The following is a 20,980-nucleotide window of genomic DNA, read 5'->3' as shown; positions in this document are numbered from 1 at the left end:
TATTGGAAGAAGGATGACACCAGTAGAAGGACAATTAATAAGTTATTGTGAACATGAAACACATTCAATCTCTGTGAACACCTCTCTTCCTGAGGCCTTATCTGGCACTTTGCTTAACTCCCATGAAGGATGCTTTGGGCCAATACAATCTTTGAAGATTATGCGGGTGAAATGACCTCATCTTAATTTATGTTGCCCAGAACCTTGTGGGTTATAGTTATGAGGGAATGAAATGAGTTCTGATTAGATATAATAGAATGGATGAAAAGGAAGACATTGATAACATCAAATTTTAAAAGAGTAGTTGAATATCCAGAAAAAAATTTATTGAGCACTTACTCTATGCTAGGAATGATAACAAGCACTTGAAATAGACAGGTTTAGTTTCATTCCTACAGAGTTTTACATAAATAAGGAGGGGGGTCAGGGAGAAGCAGGCCAAAGTTGGGTTATAACAGAGAAGATAGAATTTTAAGGACAAGTGAGCAGCAGTGAGTATAGTCTATGAATTTGAAGAACTGAAAATGAAAGGATGATAATATATTCTTTTGAATACCACTTTATACTTTATATGGTACTTTAACACCAGTTTTATTTAATTTCAAGAATAAAATAATTATTAAAAGTTAAGTTACATAGAATGGAAGGTAAAAATCATATGATCATCTCAATAGATGCAGAAAAAGCTTTTGACAAAATTCAACATCCTTTCATGATAAAAACACTCAACAAGTTGGGTACAGAAAGAACATATCTCAACATAATAAAGGCCATATATGACAAGCCCACACTAACATCATACTCAATGGTGAAAGGTTGAAAGCTTTTCCTCTAAGACTAAGAACAAGACAAGAGGGTGCCTACTCTCACTGCTCCTATTTGACATAGTATTGTAAGTTCTAGCCAGAGCAATCAGGCAAGAAAAAGAAATAAAAGGCATATAAATCAAACAGGAAAGAGGAAAACTGTCTTTGCAGACAATATGATGCCATATATGGGAAATCCTAAAGACTCCACCTCCATCTGTGGATCTCAGATTCCAGTGGAATCTACCAAAAAACCTAGAACTAATCAATAAATTCAGTTAAGCTGCAGGATACAAAACCAACATATAGAAATCATTTGCATTTCTATACACTAACAACAAAATATCTGAAAAATGAAGAAAACAATCCAATTCACAAGAGTATCAAAAACAATACAATACTTATGTATAAATTTAACCGAGGTGAAAGATCTATTAATCTTTATGATTAATTGAAAACTACAACACTTAAAAGAAAATGAGACACAAACATATGCAAAGATATTCTGTGTTCATGGATCAGGAGAATCAATATTGCTAAAAGTTCCATATTATCCCAAAGCCATCTATAGATTCAATGCAATACCTATCAAAATTCCAATGGCATTTTTCACAGAAACAAGAAAAGCAAACCTTAAAAGGTAAGTCATTTTGCCTTGATAACCAATCAAATTTGCATTCATAGGAGCAGAAAAAGAAAGTAAAGGCAAAATAGGGTCAGATCATTGGAATCTGAGATCCACAGATACATGTGGGTAAGAAGAAAATAGGTCTGAGTAGTTGACTCAAAGAAATCAACATTTTAAAAATGTTATAGTGCAGTTCACAAACAGCATAAGAATCACCTAGGGAGTTTTATTGTAAGTAATCCACCTCCAGACATTCTGATTCAGTAGGTCGAGGTGAGAAAGACCTTTTAGAAACACTTTGCTGCAGATGAGAAATCTGAAGATCAGGGTAGTATTTATCTAAGGAGTAGAACTGGGATTCAAACACAAGTCTGTTTGAGTTCAAAGTTCCTATTTTCTACACTAAAATGTTATTCCAAGTTACAAATATATGTTATTGAAGAAATTAGTATAATTCCTTAAGGTGGGGACTCAGTAAGTTAGTGAAGCGGATGATAATAATTATGACAATAAAGATTCTTTAAATGTTTAGGAAAATGGCACCTTGCTAAGTAAAAGCAAGATTATAGGGCAAAAAGAAAATCTTCTTCAAGGCTAGAATAGATTTATTTCAGCAACATAGAATGGATGATTATAGGAAAAGATATAACATGTCAATGTTTGTCTCATTTATTTTGGGGGCAAGCTATTTCCACTTTTACTAATATACACTTCTCACTGGTTCATTATCTTCATTCATTTTAGGACCTTTCATTCCCCATCAAATTCATTTTCTTGACTACCTCATTCTTTCTCCAATTTAGACTTTGTTTCTCATTATTAATGATTTGGTAGTATAGACTGGCAGCTATCAACTAAATGCAACTGTTGTGAAACTGCAAGCAACCAAAACATTTAAACTTTAAAAAGCATAGATAGTAGAAATAAAAATTCTGGCAAAAGCAAGTTAAAATAATACCAGACAATTTTAAAATTCTAATCCTGAGATTAAAGCAGGCCACACAGTATCTTTTCCATCTACTGTTACTGACTTTGATTGTATCGTAGAGAAATCTAATTCGTCATCTGTTAGAGGCTGAATTGATTCCAATATTCAGTAGTCATGTCCCAAATGGCCCCATGATAAAATAGGTTAGAAGCATGAGCGATTTCAGTAATTTTTTCTTGGTTATAGTCCAATACTCCATTAGTATTAATTTGCTCTTCAAGGTGAAAAACATTTCCCTGAACACGAAGATAAGTGATTATCGCCACTGACATGTCTCTTTAAGCTCAGGCTCTAGACTGATTTCCTTTGGCATTAGGAAGCAAAATGGGATTCCTTTATAACGGCAGGCTGTCCAAGGCCTTTACTCCAAAAGAGAATCAAGAACTCTCAAATGCGCACCATGAAACAGAATTACCAATCAGGTGCATTATGGCAAACGAACAAGGTAAATGTGACATGCAGCTAAGAGTTGTCAAAAATTAACTTCATCATTATCTGGAGAGTAAGATTAGAATAAAGTTGGATTATTATCAAATTTTCAACAAAATACTGCAATTAACTCCTGAGTATAAAGTATAGATTCTCAGGGAAATCATAATAGCTGAGTTCTTCTGTTAGGAAGATTAAATTCAAGTTAGACATTAGAGAGAGATCAGAGAGAATGAAAATATCAAAACAAAAATTGGCTGATGTTGCATCTGCAGAGTAGATAAAATGATCACAAACTTCATAAAATTCAAATATATAAAAGTTTAATTAGGAAGGGAGTTTGCTGCCTTTGGATACCTTAACAGAATGCTCTTAGTATTAAGATATTTTAGTGTCAAACACATTTTAAAATGTGCACAAAATAATACTATGCATCAGTTGAGCACATCATAATCAGCAAGAATCATTAATAATTGGGGGAAAACGTAGGGTGTAGGCTTAAGCCCATTTTCTTTATGATTAACTGAAAAAACTGCTTCAAAAATAGGCCCTCTCAACTTATACAGAAAGAATAACAGTGATGAATTCAAAAAATGTTTATCACAAAATTGAAGATTTGAAAATTTAATAATATAATTGAGACATATGTTCCCATATTCTTATAGTAGATTTCCTTTTTCTATGTTATCAGGAATCAAACATGGTATGTGCAATGTAAGACTTCTTTGTTATCAGTAAAAGAGATGCATTACTACCTAAGAAAGATATGAGTTGACCTAAGATGTTTGTGATTTTATGTTGTGAGGAAGTTTATAATATAGTTTAACTGGGTATTTCTCTTCATCTTCAAATCAAATGGTGAGGCATTCATTATTTGAGACATCAATCAACAGAGGAAGTTCTTCTGAGATTAAAAAGACTCCTTGTTAGAGCTCTTCCATAGGTATACACTAAATTCAGTTATTAAACAGACTTTTGATGCCCATTGCATATCATATCAATTTAACAAATGTTTATTAAGCACGTGAGTGAGGAACTATGCTATGGATGCACACTCACACACAGAGATCAATATTTCCCTGTCATCAAAGGGCTTCTAAGCAAAGCCAAAAAAGAAGATTTATGCACCAATACTACACAGCAGACTATGAAATCTGCATAATAGATATATAAATAAAATTAATGATATCTGATCCAAATAGTTGGATCTAAATAGGAGGATCAAAAAAGGTTTTGTGAAGGATGGTTTTCAATAAGTAAAAACAATAGGGAAAAGAATTACACATGGATAAAACAGGTGAGCATGAGCAGAGATAAGGAAAGACACACACTTGAGAATAATCTATTTGAAAGACACACACTTGAGAATAATCTATTTTACCAAAACATTAAATTTATCTAAGACATTAATGGAAGAAAGCTGGAAATATATGATGAAGCTAGAACATGGAAGGCCTTGAATGCCAGAGTTATAATTCTGTATTGAATTTGTATAGTGAGGACCAGTGCTAGCTTTGAGGAGAGTGAAATAATCAGAATTGCACTTAAGGCATGTTGATTTGGCAAGAGTATCAAGAATAAATTGGGGCAAGTGAAGAGAGAAAACTAGAAGATAGGATAAGAGGCTCCTGCAATAATTCAAGTGAAATTGCAAGATGGTGGGGATGATGAAAAGGTAAGGGTAGTCAATGTGGAAGATACTAATGACAGACAGGCTGACCTAATGGTTAGAATCATGACCTTGTTAGATAGCAAACCTAAGTTCAGATAGCAGCTTCACTTTTTGTTAGTTCTATGACACTGGCCAAGTTATTTTACTCTTAATTTCCACATTGAGAATAATAAAACCTACCTCATCGCACTGTTGTGAGGAATAAAGGAGATAATGACTTTAACATGCTTACCACAATGTCTAGAACTTAGTTAAAACTTAGTATTTAATAAATGCTATTTTCAGAGATCATAGCTTGGCAACTGTTTATTGATTTTTAGCAGCCACATTTCACTGTTGGTTCACATTGCAATTGTGGTCACTTAAACACCCAGAACTTTTTGCATGAACTATTCCCCCAAATTAAACCTCTCCCATCTTATATCACTAAATTTTTAGGAATCTAATTGGGGATTTTATATTAAGTCCCATTGAATTTTGTGTTTTTACTTTGAGCCAAGAATCTGTTTATTGAGATTATTTTTCATGTAAGATCAATTATTTGCCATGTTTGCTATTCCTCCCTAACATGTGCAGACCTGACTATAATAGATGATTGGTTTTTTCAAAGTAAAATACTGACTATGACTAATCCAAGAACTGAATATTTATTTAGCATTTCACTAGAGAAATCCCCTCTATGTTGACATTGAGTGATTATTAGAAAGTCTAGACAAAGCTGGACAAAGTCTATGAAACATAAAAATCAAGATGGCATGTTTTTAACAACACAAAAGAAGATAGCTCTTTTTCTGTGACTGACAGAAAACCATACTAAACTTTTTTTTTTAGTAATGAGTAAACTAAGGCTTGAAAAGATCAAGTATCTTCCAAAGGTCACTCTGCTAGTAAATGGCGGAACAAGAATGCAAACCCAGGTTTATGCTATTAACTGCTAGACTAAGCTACCTCCCTAAAATAGATGGTTGAAACTCCATGCTTAATGGAAAAACACTTGTCCTTGTACTCTGAAATTCACCTCCAAATAATTAAACATGTTTTTCGATGATGGTTTATTTACAAGAAGATGTGTACTCACATGCAGTGTCTGCCTTCTTATGTATTTATTCATTCAGTGAACTTTCACTGAGAGACCACTACATTTGAGGCATTGTGCTAGGCAGGATGTGATTACAGAGGTCAATCAAATACAGATCATGCCATCAAGCAGTCTATAAGAAGTAATATTTAAAAATATATAAACTTACAAGACAAAATAGAACAAAGAGATGTGACATGAAAGGTAAAAGCAATTGTGTCTGAAATTCAGAAGAATGTCTCTTTTATCCTAGTAGCCATTTATCTAAAGGATCTTCTTAGATTCACTATAGGTAGAAATTTTCTTCCTAGGGTAAAAATAGAGACAAAAATCTTACCATTCTGATTCTGGATTTTTCCTTGTGTGTACATATAGTACATATATATGGTTAATGGTATCAGTTTCAAAATACAAATATAGGTCAACAGAATCTAGGCATTCCCTAAATCCTGGAGAATCTGTTAGGACAAACCAAACCTGGGCTTAATACACAGCAGCCTTGAGTCATCACTTCCAAAAAATTTGTTCAACTATGTAAGACATGAATTATTAAAGTTACAAATACCCTTCTGAATATTATATTCCCAGTAAAATAACAGTTACCACTGCTTAAGATTTAGCTCCACTATTTAAAAAATTCATATATGCTAAAGAATCACTTACAATCTTGTAAGAAGAACACTCTATATAGAAAATTCATTTCCCAAAGTACTCTGATTCTGACAGGAACTGGATGAGATAGCCACTAAAGTCTCTCACAATTCTGAAATTTCTGCATTCCTGATATTAAGCTCTAGAATTGTGTTAAAATATGTTTGAAAGTTAACTTTGTATCAGAAACATCATTTGAATTTTAGGCAGCCTAATTTGAGTCTATTTTAAGACTTGAAAATTTTGGCACCAAATTAACTATATTTTCCTATAGACACCCCTCCCCACCCCGAGAGTGCTCTCATGCAATTTATAGAAGCTTGGCATAAAAACTGAGAAGTTGAACCTGAAATCTTAAAATGCTAAATATCTCATACTTCAGAAAGCTTACACATAATTAAGGATTCTATAATGGACCAAAAGTGAAATAACATAAAAGAGATAAGTGAGAAGAGTTAAATAGCTCAAAACCTGTCAACACAACCCCTTTCAAACAATAACCCTTAGATGCTGCTTGTGTCTAGGTTTCCCCTCAGAAGAAAAATTACATAAAATTACATAATCCATTTCATCCCTGATGCTTCTTATTTATTTCTTAGAGACATAGGTTGATGAGGCAATAATGCCTTTTTAATTTTATATCTTAAAACAATGTTTCCTGAAACCTAAATTCTAATGATCTTATGCTATCATCAAATTTCTCTAAGGCATGGTGTGTTCACATTGAAGAGTTGTGTACGTTGTTTACAAACATGGACAGAAAGCTGCAAATACGACTTGGAAAAACAAATGAAGAGAATAGAAAATTTTTTTCAGATAATTTTATATTCTTTCAAAAACCTAAATTTCAGGGGTTGATAAAGAATGTGAAGATATTTATATTTCTGCAAAATTTACATTCTACATTATATAATGTCTTAATTCAACTTAGAAAATGATTCCATATGCATATTATAAAGGAATTTAAAACAGACTGACTTTTAAATTAAAATTTATACAAAATAAAATGTAATTTTAACTTGAGATGCCCTTCACATTAAATGTAAAACCTTCTATCAAATAGATACAATCATAATAAGAATTTCATTTCTAATTCACTTATTTTAGTAAAATTATTCAAACTACCACCTTAAGGCTAATATGTTAATAAAACCAAAACCTCCAATTCAAAAATAAAAGTTCTTACATAAGACGGCTGATTTTGTATTTTAAATTACTGAATTAGAGCGCCCTCTATCGGAAGAAAAAAGCAATAAAAGCTAAAATGATGAAGAATAGTTAAAATACCCACAAAATTCAAGCCAAATAATTAATATGAAAAATACATTAATTAATAACATAAATGTTACAGAACATATTTTCCTTACATTTTGATTTCTTTAAAATTTTGGAATTATTTTTCATATTACAATGAATAAGTTGAATGTTTCATATAATCTAAAATTAAATTTTAAATGAACCCAAATGCCCATCCTCAGCCAATAATGTGAATAATAAACAAAACTCTTTTGCACATTTAGTATTGCATTAAAATATAGAAATAATTGTAATTTAAGACTATGGCTGGACTACACTTTGAATTTTCCTTAATGATAAACTAAAAACCTCCCTAATTCAAGAGAGCTCTTACACTGGAGAGTATGGGAATTAGGCTGGGCACCAGAAGATCTATCAGATTTATTTACATCTAAAATTCTATAATCCTGTGGTGTTATCAAGACCTCAATTCAGACGCATCATCTGAGGCCTGAATTACCTCAGTATGTCCCAGCAGATTTTTGGTCCTCTAGGCCAATAGTGTGCATGTTAGAATAAGCTTTTTAAAAGAACAATGCTCAAAGAATCAACACTGTGAAAATGACTATACTACCCAAATCAATCTACAGATTCAATACAATCCCTACCAAATTACCAGTGGCATTTTTCACAGAATTAGAACAAAAAATTCTGTAATTTGTATGGAAACACAAAAGACCCCAAATAGCAAAAGCAATCTTGAGAAATAAAAATGAAGCTGGAGGAATCAGGCTCCCGGACTTCAGACTATACTACAAAGCTACAGTAATCAAGACAGTATGGTACTGACACAAAAACAGAAATATAGATCAATGGAACAGGATAGAAAGCCCAGAGATAAACCCATGCACATATGGTCACCTTATATTTGATAAAGGAGGCAAGAGTATACAATGGAGAAAAGACATCCTCTTCAATAAGTGGTGCTGGGAAAACTGGACAGCTACATGTAAAAGAATGAAATTAGAACACTCACTAACACTGTATACAAAAATAAACTCAAAATGGATTAAAGACCTAAATTTTAGGCCAGACACTATAAACTCTTAGAGGAAAACATAGGTAGAATGGACATATATACACTACCAAACATAAAATAGATAGCTAGTGGGAAGCAGCCGCATAGCACAGGGAGATCAGCTCGGTGCTTTGTGACCACCTAGAGGGGTGGGATAGGGAGGGTGGGAGGGAGGGAGATGCAAGAGGGAAGAGGTATGGGGACATATGTATACATATAACTGATTCACTTTGTTATAAAGCAGAAACTAACACACCATTGTAAAGCAATTATACTCCAATAAAGATGTTAACAAAGAAACAAAAAAAAACAACAAAAAAAAGCATAGGCAGAACACTCTATGACATAAATCACAGCAAGATCCTTTTCGACCCACCTCCTAGAGAAATGGAAATAAAAACAAAAATAAACAAATGGGACCTAATGAAACTTAAAAGCTTTTGCACAGCAAAGGAAACCATAAACAAGATGAAAAGACAACCCTCAGAATGGGAGAAAATATTTGCAAATGAAGCAACTGACAAAGGATTCATCTCCAAAGTGTACAAGCAGCTCATGCAGCTCAGTATCAGAAAAACAAACAACCCAATCTAAAAATGGGCAGAAGACCTAAATAGACATTTCTCCAAAGGAGATATACAGATTGCCAACAAACACATGAAAGGATGCTCAACATCACTAATCATTAGAGAAATGCAAATCAAAACTACAATGAGGTATCACCTCACACCAGTCAGAATGGCCATCATCAGAAAATCTACAAATAATAAATGCTGGAGAGGGTGTGAAGAAAAGGGAACACTCTTGCACTGTTGGTAGGAATGTAGATTGATACAGCCACTATGGAGAACAGTACGGAGGTTCCTTAAAAAACTAAAAATATGTATGACTGATTCACTTTGTTATAAAGCAGAAACTAATAAAAAAATAATATGGGCTTCCCTGGTGGCGCAGTGGTTGAGAGTCCGCCTGCTGATGCAGGGGATACGGGTTCGTGCCCCGGTCTGGGAAGATCCCACATGCCGTGGAGCGGCCAGGCCCGTGAGCCATGGCTGCTGAGCCTGTGCGTCCGGAGCCTGTGCTCTACTATGGGAGAGGCCACAACAGTGAGAGGCCCGCGTACCACACAAAAAAAATAATAAATAATAATAATAATAAAATAAAATAAAAACAGCTTTCCTGAGATGTAAAAAAAAAAAAAAAAAACTAAAAATAGAACTATCATATGACCCAGCAATCCCACTACTGGGCATATACCCTGAAAAAACCATAATTCAAAGAGTCATGTACCACAATATTCACTGCAGCACTATTTACAATAGCCAGGACATGGAAGCAACCTCAGTGTCCATCGACAGATGAATGGATAAAGATGTCGCACATATATGTAATGGAATATTACTCAGCCATAAAAAGAAATGAAATTCAGTTATTTGTAGTGAGGTGGATGGACCTAGAGTCTGTCATACAGAGTGAAGTAAGTCAGAAAGAGAAAAACAAATACCGTATGCTAACACATATATATGGAATCTAAAAAAAAAAAAAAAGGTTCTGAAGAACCTAGGGGTAGGACAGGAATAAAGACACAGATGTAGAGAATGGACTTAAGGACATGGGGAGGGGTAAGGGTAAGCTGGGATGAAGTGAGAGAGTGGCATGGACATATATACACTATCAAATGTAAAATAGCTAGTGGGAAGCAGCCGCATAGCACAGGGAGATCAGCTTGGTGCTTTGTGACCACTTAGAGGGGTGGGATAGGGAGGGTGGGAGGGAGATGCAAGAGGGAGGGGATCTGGGGATATATGTATACGTATAGCTGATTCACTTTGTTATACAGCAGAAACTAACACAACAATGTAAAGCACTTACACTCCAATAAAGATGCTAAAAAGAACAATGCTCAGAGTCAGCCAAAACAATTCTGATTTAGTTGGTCTGCCATGATACCTGAGGGTGTCAGTATTTTCTGAAGCCTTCCCAGATAAGTCTAATGTATGACCATTGCTGAGAGTCACTGTCTGAGTCCCTCCCCAGAACATCTGACATATAGTTACCACTTTTATCTTCTAAAAATGTCACCTTCATGAAAGAACTCCCATACTCAAAAGTTATTCTCTTCAGCATCAATATTAAACTTCTGACTAGCTTCCCAAATCTAATTATTTGTCCCTGTTGTCTAAGTAAATAGTTGAGTGGTAAGGGGTATGGCTCCAAGCCCCAGACTGCCTTTGTTCAGATCCTGGCCCTGGTACTTACCATGTAAACTTGGGAAAGTCTTACAAGTTCTCTGTGCCTCCATTTTCTTATCTGTAAAATGGGAGGAATAATACTACCTATATCATAGGGTTAGTGTGAGGATTAAATCAGTTAATATAAATAAAGTGTTCCATCAGTGTTAAATATTATCATTACTTATCCAGCTTTACTCCCCACTACTTTTCAAAACAAATTCTTCTCATGTTAAATGCTAGGCCTCACCTCTGTGCTTTTGCACATCCTATTTCTGCAGGCTAGAATCCTCTCCCATTCATTCATTCATTCATTCCAATACAAGTGAAAAGAATGTGTCCCCTTCCTCCAGATCCCAGTTTAATTTCTCCCTACCTCCATGAAGACTTCAATGAATACCTATAAATCACTAACCTCTCCCTTTAAAAAAATTCCTTTGGCCACAGGGTAGTTTATTATAAGAAATGTAGCTGGGAAGTAATGACATTGGCTCTGAGTTTGAATCCTAGATCTGCCAATTGCCAGCTGAGTCATTTCCCAAATCTGTAACTCCATTGTTAGGATTACTGTGTAGATTAGGTGGCATAAGTCATATAAAGCATTAGAACAGCAAATAGCAAGCACCTAATAAATGTCAGCTCTTGTAATATATATTTGTCGTTTATATGTTAGTCTTGTCTGCACACTGCAGTTGAAGACTTCTTGGGGTAGAAATTTTGAACTCCCTGAAGTCAGAAACCGCATCTCATTATTGCTATTATAAATTCTATAGCTCACAACGTGGTAATGACCATCTATATCAGGTGATCTGTAAGTACTCAATTAAATTTTTTGCATAATTTGAGAGTATAATTCATTTTAAAAACTTGGAAAAACACTTGTGAAAAATGGAAACAGATATTCAACAAAACAAGAATGACCCAAATAAAACACAGGCTGTAGAGAAGGTCCAATAAAGCCTTTTATGTGTCTAAAATCCTTTAGATTTTTCTCATTTCCTAAAAAATAAATACCAAAATTCTCACCCTGACATTCAAAATCATCCATGGCCTGACCCTGACCTATCTTCTCATCTTATCTCCCATTGTCCCCCTTTATAAACTTTATTATTCCAGATAAATAGAACTGCTTGCTCTTACTCATATGTACCCTCTGCTTTTCTGCCTCATGTAACCTTTAATATTTTATATGACAATATTTTCAAAGAACTCAATATAAAGTTTGTCACAGGAACAAACAGTGATTGCTTGTATGGAAGTACAATCTTGAATTTTGAACTTAACTTCAACTTATGAGCATTCATTTCTCCCTTACTACTATCACAATAACAGTCTTTGACTTACAAAAAACTTGGCCATCATTTCCCCAAATTATGTCACCCTCTCAATGCCAAAAGCCCCTGCCATCACCACCCAAAAGCTATAAGTTTGAATTACGTTCTCCAAGCAGATCATGTAGAGCCCAAAGTGCACAAGATACCAATTGAATAAAAGAAAAAAAAATTAGATCTTCTATTTTACACTTATTCTTTATCCTCTTCACTTGAATTTCTCTTGTAGTATATGCCCCATAATTTATAGCATATATTCTTAGAATGTGTATGTGTGTATATATATATATATATATATATATATATATATATATATATATATATATATATATAAAATTATAAATACATTTGGGATGTTTGCTCAAAATTTGTTTACTACTGGTACCTACAACAAGAAAAGTTTAGAAACCACTGGTCTGGAAAATTAGGGCTTTCAGAAAATCTGTGGGTTAAGAAGTAGAGGGCCCGAAGCAGCCACTTAGTGGACCTGAACACCATGTATTGTTTATGTAGGATAAATACGTTTTAATTTCTAACCAACTTTCAAGGAAATGTTGAAATGTAACTGGTTTGTAATTGGAGTTAACATAGACCTGTTTTAGATTTATTTAAAACAAGGAGTTTTGTCCTAACATTAAAATTACAACAGTAAATATTTCATCAATATAAAGATTTCATTTGGTAAAACCTACAAGTATTTACTTCAGTATATATATATAATTAATCATAATTATTCAAAAGAGCTTTTATTGGAGCCAATAATGTGATGTTTTCAAAAGACAGGTGGCAAAGGATAAAAAGAAAAAACAGGCCTAGAAGGTAAGACTGGCCATGGACCTAGACAAGCAAATACTACCCTGGGAAACTGTCACTGTTCACAATAAGTGACTAAATGAAGTAAATGTTCTCATAACAGTCACTATACTTGGCAATTTTTTTTTTAGCTTTCATAAATAAAATGACATACTTAACACAATCCACTCAATTATGGGCTTTTGAAGAAAGTGTAATATTTCTATAACAAACTAAGTTCTAAAAGTGAGAAAAGGTTTCATATCATAATAATGCATTTCCTTTAATACCAATGCATCCTATAAATCCTTCCTCTATAGGATAAAAGACAGGTACACAAATCTTGACTTTAATCTGATTGATTCTCTACAGTTTTTCTTGCTATTGTGTTAACATAAAAATCCAAATAAGCAAGAATCTCTAACACATGATTTAAATTCTGAGCTTATAGGTTGCATGCAAATCCATTTGGATTTGCATAAGATTATAGAAATATGCAGGTCAAACTTTCCACAACGTCTCTCACCTATTATGACTTACGGAGTGGCTGTGGAAGTATATATGCATGGTTCAGCTTTGTCTTTCTTCTTCAAGATGGGGTTAGACTCAGATCATAGAGAAAACAGGGAAAAAAGACAAAAGGCAGGTTTTCTTTTTTCTTTGGAAACCAATATCATTATGCCCAATAAAACTAAAAGAACATAAAGAAACTATGAATTCATGTGTTAAGAGGGTCTAACAGTGAGATCATCACAATCCATAAGCGATTTATCAAAGCATTTCTTCCCTACACATGCGGTGAGAATGAAACACCAATGAATATCAGGGCAAGAGCAACAGGAAGCTTGACATTTGACACTGGCTAAATCTGAAGATAGGATAACACATAAATCCTACGCCTCTCAGGTACACAACAAACTGGCAAAGACAGACACATTGTCTTCTTTCCCCCCTTACTTACTACACTCTGGCTTCCATTTTTCCCAAGTTCTTCCTCTGAAATCTTGCTCAAATTATCTAAGTAGTGGTCTGATATTGTGTGGCACAAATCTTCAAAAGAATAATCCTTTTCTTGACAGAGCTTTATTTCATCCAAGAGTTTTGATAATTCTCCAGTCACAGTTTCACCTGTAAGAAGACAGTAAATTTTTCAAAAGTTTCAAGAAAGAATACTGCTAAAACTTGATGCTAAACAATAAAAATATAACTAGTATGGTGCTAGAACTCAAAATATGGCAAACAAGATTAAGTTGTCAGAAAATTTATTTTGCTGAAAGCAAGGTACTAAATCATAATTAGTACAATAATGTTAAAAAACAAAGAGAAATTTCAGTTTTGCCTATTTTTATTCTTTCTCAAAATGGAAATAAGTATTGAAGGTTTATGTATATGTAGTACATAAAAGCATCTGGAATTACAGTTCCTAAGGCTTCGTTTACTATAGCATTTAATCTTCAATAGTCTTTTATGGGCATTATACTTCACTGACAGAATTCATTCAACAGTTCATTAACAAATTTGAAATGGTGCTGGCAGCCTACTTCCTAGGTTCAATAAAAAGAAATAGAATGTATTTAAACATATAATTATGTAAGTAATTAATAAATTATGATATAAAGGGACAACAGAAGGAACAGATATATAATCTGCATCAACTGTCAACATGACTGTTTTGTAGGCTGCGTGCAAATATTCATTTTTTCTAATTATTCTCAGAAAGGAAATTCATCCCAATAATTCATTCTGAAAAAAACCTAGCAGTTACAATCCAGATATAAATATTTTTATTCTACATTAAAAACATACCTTAGGGAAAAAAAAGTCAACTGTGAAATACCCACTCCATGTAAACTTCATGACAGCAGGGATTGCTATATCCTTTGATCACCACTGTATCTCAGGACCAAGAATACTGCCTGACAAATAGCAGGAGCTCAATAAATGTTGACCGAATAAATGGATAAAATATAGAGTATAACTTATTAGACCTGACATTTTCACAAGTATGAGCCTTTTTGTACATATAGGACAAACATAACAGTTTAGTACATAACAGACTAGTATCATTTCAAGGGTTTTACAATTAGCTACTCACTTTTGGTTTTCTGGGAAGGAGACTCAACAGGAGATGAAATATGTGTTTCTTGTGTTGTATCTTCCTGTATGTGTGCTTCAAGGACTGTTGATCTTCCCACGCCTTCTAAATATTCTGTGTAGATAAGTTTTTGAAATTACATACTTGAATTCAGTTATTTTAAAAACTTTAACTTTGTTTTACTTTTGATGGTCATTTTTTCATTTATTTATTTATATCCTAAATTTTTAAAGACCTTCAAAAAACCAAACAAACTGAAAGAACTTCATGATGAGCTATTAATTTAAAGCTTTTTAATTAAAACAGAAAAGATATTTTAGAAGAGACTCACAAATACTTTTTCTGAAAACTAAATTTTTGTCACAACGTTTCCTTAACATCCTCAGTTTCCGTAAATATACCCTACCTGAAGGTTTAAAACTCTCTGAATGATGCTTTGAATAGACTTCATCCCTAAACAGGGATATCAAATTCAGATGGATATAATGATCAGTCAGGTAACATACATGCATGAAGTGGGATAAGTTTAATTTATGATGGTGCTGTAATCTTGTAAGATAAGCACAATTGCGTATTGAACTTTAGTTCAACAAAGAAATAATGTTCTTTCCCATTCTTTTTTTTATTGTCATTTATTTTATTTTTTTAAAACTTCATTTCATTTTATTTGGCCGTGCCGCGTGGCATTCAGGCTCCAAGTCCTGTGACCAGGGATCAAACCCAGGCCCTGGCAGTGAGAGTGCAGAGTCCCAACAACTGGACTGCCAGGGAATTCCCTATTATTGACATTTTACCTTTTTTTTTTTTGTCCCACACTCAGCCCATCTCTCATTTTTCCAATTCTGATGACGATATAATAATAATAAAACTCAAGTATTGCTTACTATGCACCCAGCAGTGTTCTAAGTATTTAATATAAATTAACTCATTTAATCTTCACAAAACTATGACACAGGCACTAGTACTATCTCAGTTTTAAAGGTGACAACTAAAGGGGAAGGATTATTAACTTGGCCATGTTCATTCAGCTAATAAATGGCAAAACCAGATAGGTACAAGAAGCATCTCACTTTTCCCTTAATCATAAGAAAACAGCATCTGAATGCAGGGATAAATGTCGATTAACATTCAACCTCAATGTAACAAAAAAAAATGGAAAGCCTGCAGAGCCTGGCTAACCAGAGAGCAGATGCCCCATCTAAAGTTCGGCAATGAAGTAGAACGAAAGCCTGCATTTTTTTGAGAAACCAAAACTCTGGGGAGTTAGTTGAAATCCTAGATTTTTAAATGCTGAAAGGTAATTCAATTTTTACAGAAACACCGTGTGAGCCAAAAGTATGTGATCTAAACAAAACATATCTGCTACCCGCTAAAATGCATTCAGCCCACAGTGGATGGTTTACAGCCTCTGGCTAAGGGGTTAAATCAATACTTGTGCTTCTTTATTCAGAAGGAACCCCTTCTTCTTGAAATTCACTTAAGAAAATGTGTGCTATCATGCCAACCACTTTTGTTTTCATACTATCCAAACAGTTTCTATCTAAGAGCAATTCTACTAGGCAAATTCTAATAGGAAAAGAAGGCAACTTATGGGGTTCTATCCTGAAAATTTCTGACTCAGGCAGTAATTTTATCCACTATAAATTGTCTTTACTACAATAACAAACTTTTTCATAAGACTTAAAATGTACCAGTGATTTGGGACTTCCTTGGCGGTGCAGTGGTTAAGAATCTGCCAGCCAATGCAGGGGACACGAGTTCGAGCCCAGGCCCGGGAAGATCTCACATGCTGCAGAGCAACTAAGCCCATGTGCCACAACTACTGAGTCTGCACTCTAGAGCCCACGAGCCACAACTACTGAGCCCACGAGTCACAACTACTGAAGCCCGAGCACCTAGAGCCCATGCTCCGCAACAAGAGAAGCCACTGCAATGAGAAGCCCATGCACCACAATGAAAAGTAGCCCCCACTCCCTGCAACTAGAGAAACCCCGCACACAGCAACGAAAACCCAATGCAGCCATAAATAAATAAATTAATTAAAAATAAATAATAAAATAAAATGTACCAGTGATTTGAAAACCAGGAATGCAGAGAATATAATGTGTTCACATTCTAAAATTTGACAATAATTTTAAAAATTCAAAGATGTCACAAATACTCCATCGCAAATTGTTATACCTAATGAATCTTGACCATTTAAGAGAACAGACAGTTACTCCTATATAATAACATTTTCATCTAAGTTGAACCAGTGCAATATGTTAGAAATGTCTGTAATTATGTCATGCCCCCTTTTTAGTGGATGACATTTATTTTGCTTCTCCCAAAAGACATATTATGCACAAGTCTCAGTTTTTTTAAAGTTCAGTTAGAGGCAAAAAGCCAATATGAAATACAAAGTGCCTAGAAGGGAAAGACTTTTTTAAATACTGTATATCACTCTTTTATTTTTCAGTTTTCATTCAACTTGACTTTAATTTGAATTAATATGAAGAGCCACACTTGTATTCACCTCTGATTTATCTCTATACGTGCTTGACTTGCAATTAACTTCTTTATTGACAAGAAAATTGTAGGGGTTTGAACTTCCCTGAGAGGTTTTGGAAGTAAAGAAAGAAAAGAACATAATGACCTCCTGTAGTGCATCTATTTTTTCCCCCTCTTTGGGCTTTGTTGACTCCTGTATCTATTATGCATGTCTCCTGCTCAACATGGTTTTAATTCACCTATCTCCTTGCAGGACAAAGCTGCTCTTCAGCTTCTCAAATGACATCCAGTGGCACCCATCCCACCCCCCTCTGTTACATTCACAGCCAATCTGTAACAACTGTAGGGGATAATCCCCACTCAACAGTGAAGGAGCTAAGTGGAAAGAAAAGAACAAACAACTGGATTTTTAAGGGAACGTGTTACATATCAGGCCTAATCACCAAGTAGAAATGGAAAGCACTTAAATCTAAATTTTTCATAAAAGTTTTAGATCAAATGGGGAAGTATGTAATCCTGCAAATGAAAAAGTAGTACCTAGATGGTTGTCAAACCTTCAGTAGACCTAGTAATTGCAACTAACTACAAATGTACTTAAAATGACCTTTATCAAAACCAAAGCCTGGCAAGACTGAATTATCTTGTACTACTGGATTTGGTAGGAAATAATCTGTATTCTTTCAACTAAGTACAATTTTGTTGTTGTTAACCCAGCATTTACACACCAGTTCTAACACTTAGAATAGGATATATAAGTTTGAGCAAGTCACTTAGCCTCTTGGAGCTTCAGTTTCCCTCACATGCAAAAAGAATAACGATATCTGACTTATCTACCTCATAGTTATAGAAAACAGACAAAATAATAGAAAATCCCTGAAAACTCTTAAAGTATTATTCAAGTGTAAGATAATACCTCAGCATCATCACTTTACAGGCCTAATACCTTCAAGTTCATAACTACATATTTATTACATGTGTTTAATTAAAAACACTTTTTAATATCACATAAGTAAAAAAATTAGCTTTTTAAAAATTACTGAGCAGTTGAAAAACTGAAATAAAACATTAAAAGGTAGTAATTATTATTGAGCTTAAAAGTCTACCAGAAAAAAAAGCAAATAATAAGTTCATTCAAAAGTAAATGTTAAAACCCAAGAGAAAACTAGGACAGTTTTAATTTAATCTTAACTGTAATGCAAACTCATCCATCATTCAATACTCTTTACCTTGTAAGAGACTTGCAATCTGGAGAGATTTCTGAGATGGATGTTCTTTCAGAATGTCTAAGACAGTTCTACCTAAGCTATCTTTTATGTTGGCATCAATTCCTGAAAGAAAAAGAAAAACCCACTAGATGTACACAAGTGGGGTATCATTAGAAGATACAGTCAATATATAACTGCTCTAATTTCAAAAGTATACAGACTAAGCACTTAAGGTGATTTTTTAAAAATTAAGACACACACACACACACACACACACGATTTTAGTAAGAAAGAAGGTGGGAGACCACTGATGCCAAAGATTAGGAACATTCTTGATAATGAATTAACTCTTAAAGGGCACTGATCCATTCATTAATATTGTTTTTTCAGATTATAGCTAATTGAGGTTATAGCTAGTTAACTAAATGGTAGACTATCAAGCTGAAAAATATTACTGATTTAGAATTTAAATTCCTAAAGTATTATGGTCATATGATTTATATATTCTGTATAATATGGTAAAAATAATGTACCATGTAAGTAGTATAAGAACAGTCTTAGAATACTTTAGTATTCACAAAAGTTGAAAAAGCAGGATTATTTTGAATTATTGTCCAAATACAAAGTCAAATATTTAATATTTATTTATGCAAGATTATATTCAATGTCAGCAACACTCATCAAATACCTAGTGAGCAAACTTCTTAAAGTTTGTAACTGAAATACCTTTGGAATTATTTTAATTCTGAAATGTTTATTGTAAAGAGTTTTTATTGTAAAGAGTTTAACGTAGCAAAGAGCAAAAAGTTTATAAACTTCCCAAGTATCTAAGCACAAACAAAGCCAGGTTTCAGGATCTAGCCTCAACAGTTAGTTCATTATAATAAAATTATTAAGTATTTGCTTAAATTTGTATGGAAATGTGTTGCCAGCACATATTTAATTGGTTGCCTCATTTATTATATCATTGTGTTACATATCAAAGTTACATATACATGAAATTTTAACTTCACATAAGAACTATCACAATGCAATAGTCTGCCAATACTTTTCATTTAACATTTTTACTGAGGAAAATAAACACACTAAATATAGTTTAAAACACAAAAGACTCACGTCAATTGTTTACAAGCATAAATTTGTATCCATGCCTTATTTTTTTGAATTTTATTTATTTTTGTATACAGCAGGTTCTTATTAGTTATCCATTTTATACATACTAATGTATATATGTCAATCCCAATCTCCCAATTCATCACACCACCACCACACCCACCCCCCACCGCTTCCCCTCCTTGGTGTCCATACGTTTGTTCTCTATATCTGTGTCTCTATTTCTGCCCTGCAAACTGGTTTATCTGTACCATTTTCCTAGGTTCCACATATATGATATTTGTTTTTCTCTTTCTGACTTACTTCACTCTGTATGACAGTCTCTAGATTCGTCCACGTCTCTACAAATGACCCAATTTCGTTCCTTTTTATGGCTGAGTAATATTCCATTGTATATATATGTACCACATCTTCTTTATCCATTCATCTGTCAATGGGCATTTAGGTTGCTTCCATGACCTGGCTATTGTAAATAGTGCAGCAATGAACATTGGGGTGCATGTGTCTTTTTGAATTATGGTTTTCTCTGGGTATATGCCCAGGTGTGGGATTGCTGGGTCATATGGTAATTCTATTTTTTGTTTTCTAAGGAACCCCCATACTGTTCTCCATAGTGGCTGTATCAATTTACATTCCCACCAACAATGCAAAAGGGTTCCCTTTTCTTCACACCCTCTCCATTATCCATGCCTTTTGATCTTAAAAAAATCTGATCTCAGTTCCAATTTTATTTCAATCATAATATACATATGGAGACAAATAAGCCTACTTTGTTGTTCCTTCAAAGCTTTCCCTCTAAAAGCTTCCCTTTAAATCACTGCAGCTTACAAACAATAGCTACTCAGTTGATGAAGTAACTAGAAGGAGAATTTACCTTAAGAATGGGGAACTCTAATTTCTGTTTACCATTATTCACAATATAAAAACCTAGGGAAAGTAGTATGTTCTTTAATAAACAAAGCAATTGTCTTAACTTCACGGGGATCAGTTCCAACCTCCTATAGAAGGCAGAGATTTCCTTTTCTTTTTGGTAGTTTCTATTTTAATGTGATTTAAATGTATAAAATTGTAATTTCCAAAAGCTTTTTATTAAAGTATCTACTGAGTAAAGGAAGGTACACATTGTTATCAGTTTTTTTTCCTAAACATTGAGGCTC

The 20,980-nt window shown here is 33.8% G+C and overlaps 1 protein-coding gene across 8 annotated transcripts in view; it reads right to left on the bottom strand.

The window, feature by feature from the left end:
• ANKS1B (ankyrin repeat and sterile alpha motif domain containing 1B) overlaps positions 1–20,980 on the bottom strand; it is a gene marked incomplete at both ends in the record, with an annotated part of 1,149,683 nt that overhangs the window by 920,602 nt on the left and 208,101 nt on the right. For all 8 annotated transcript variants that reach the window (XM_081250042.1, XM_081250054.1, XM_081250053.1 and 5 more), the window contains 3 exons: positions 13,882–14,048; positions 15,016–15,129; positions 18,732–18,833. In XM_081250042.1, coding sequence (XP_081106168.1) covers positions 13,882–14,048; positions 15,016–15,129; positions 18,732–18,833 — 383 coding nt within the window. The remainder of the gene's footprint in view (positions 1–13,881; positions 14,049–15,015; positions 15,130–18,731; positions 18,834–20,980) is intronic.

Source organism: Mesoplodon bidens (assembly GCF_964165515.1).
Source record: "Mesoplodon bidens genome assembly, chromosome: 11".
NCBI lineage: Eukaryota > Metazoa > Chordata > Mammalia > Artiodactyla > Ziphiidae > Mesoplodon > Mesoplodon bidens.
The sequence above is the reverse complement of the archived record's forward strand: the minus strand, read 5'-3'. Positions and strand labels throughout refer to the sequence as shown.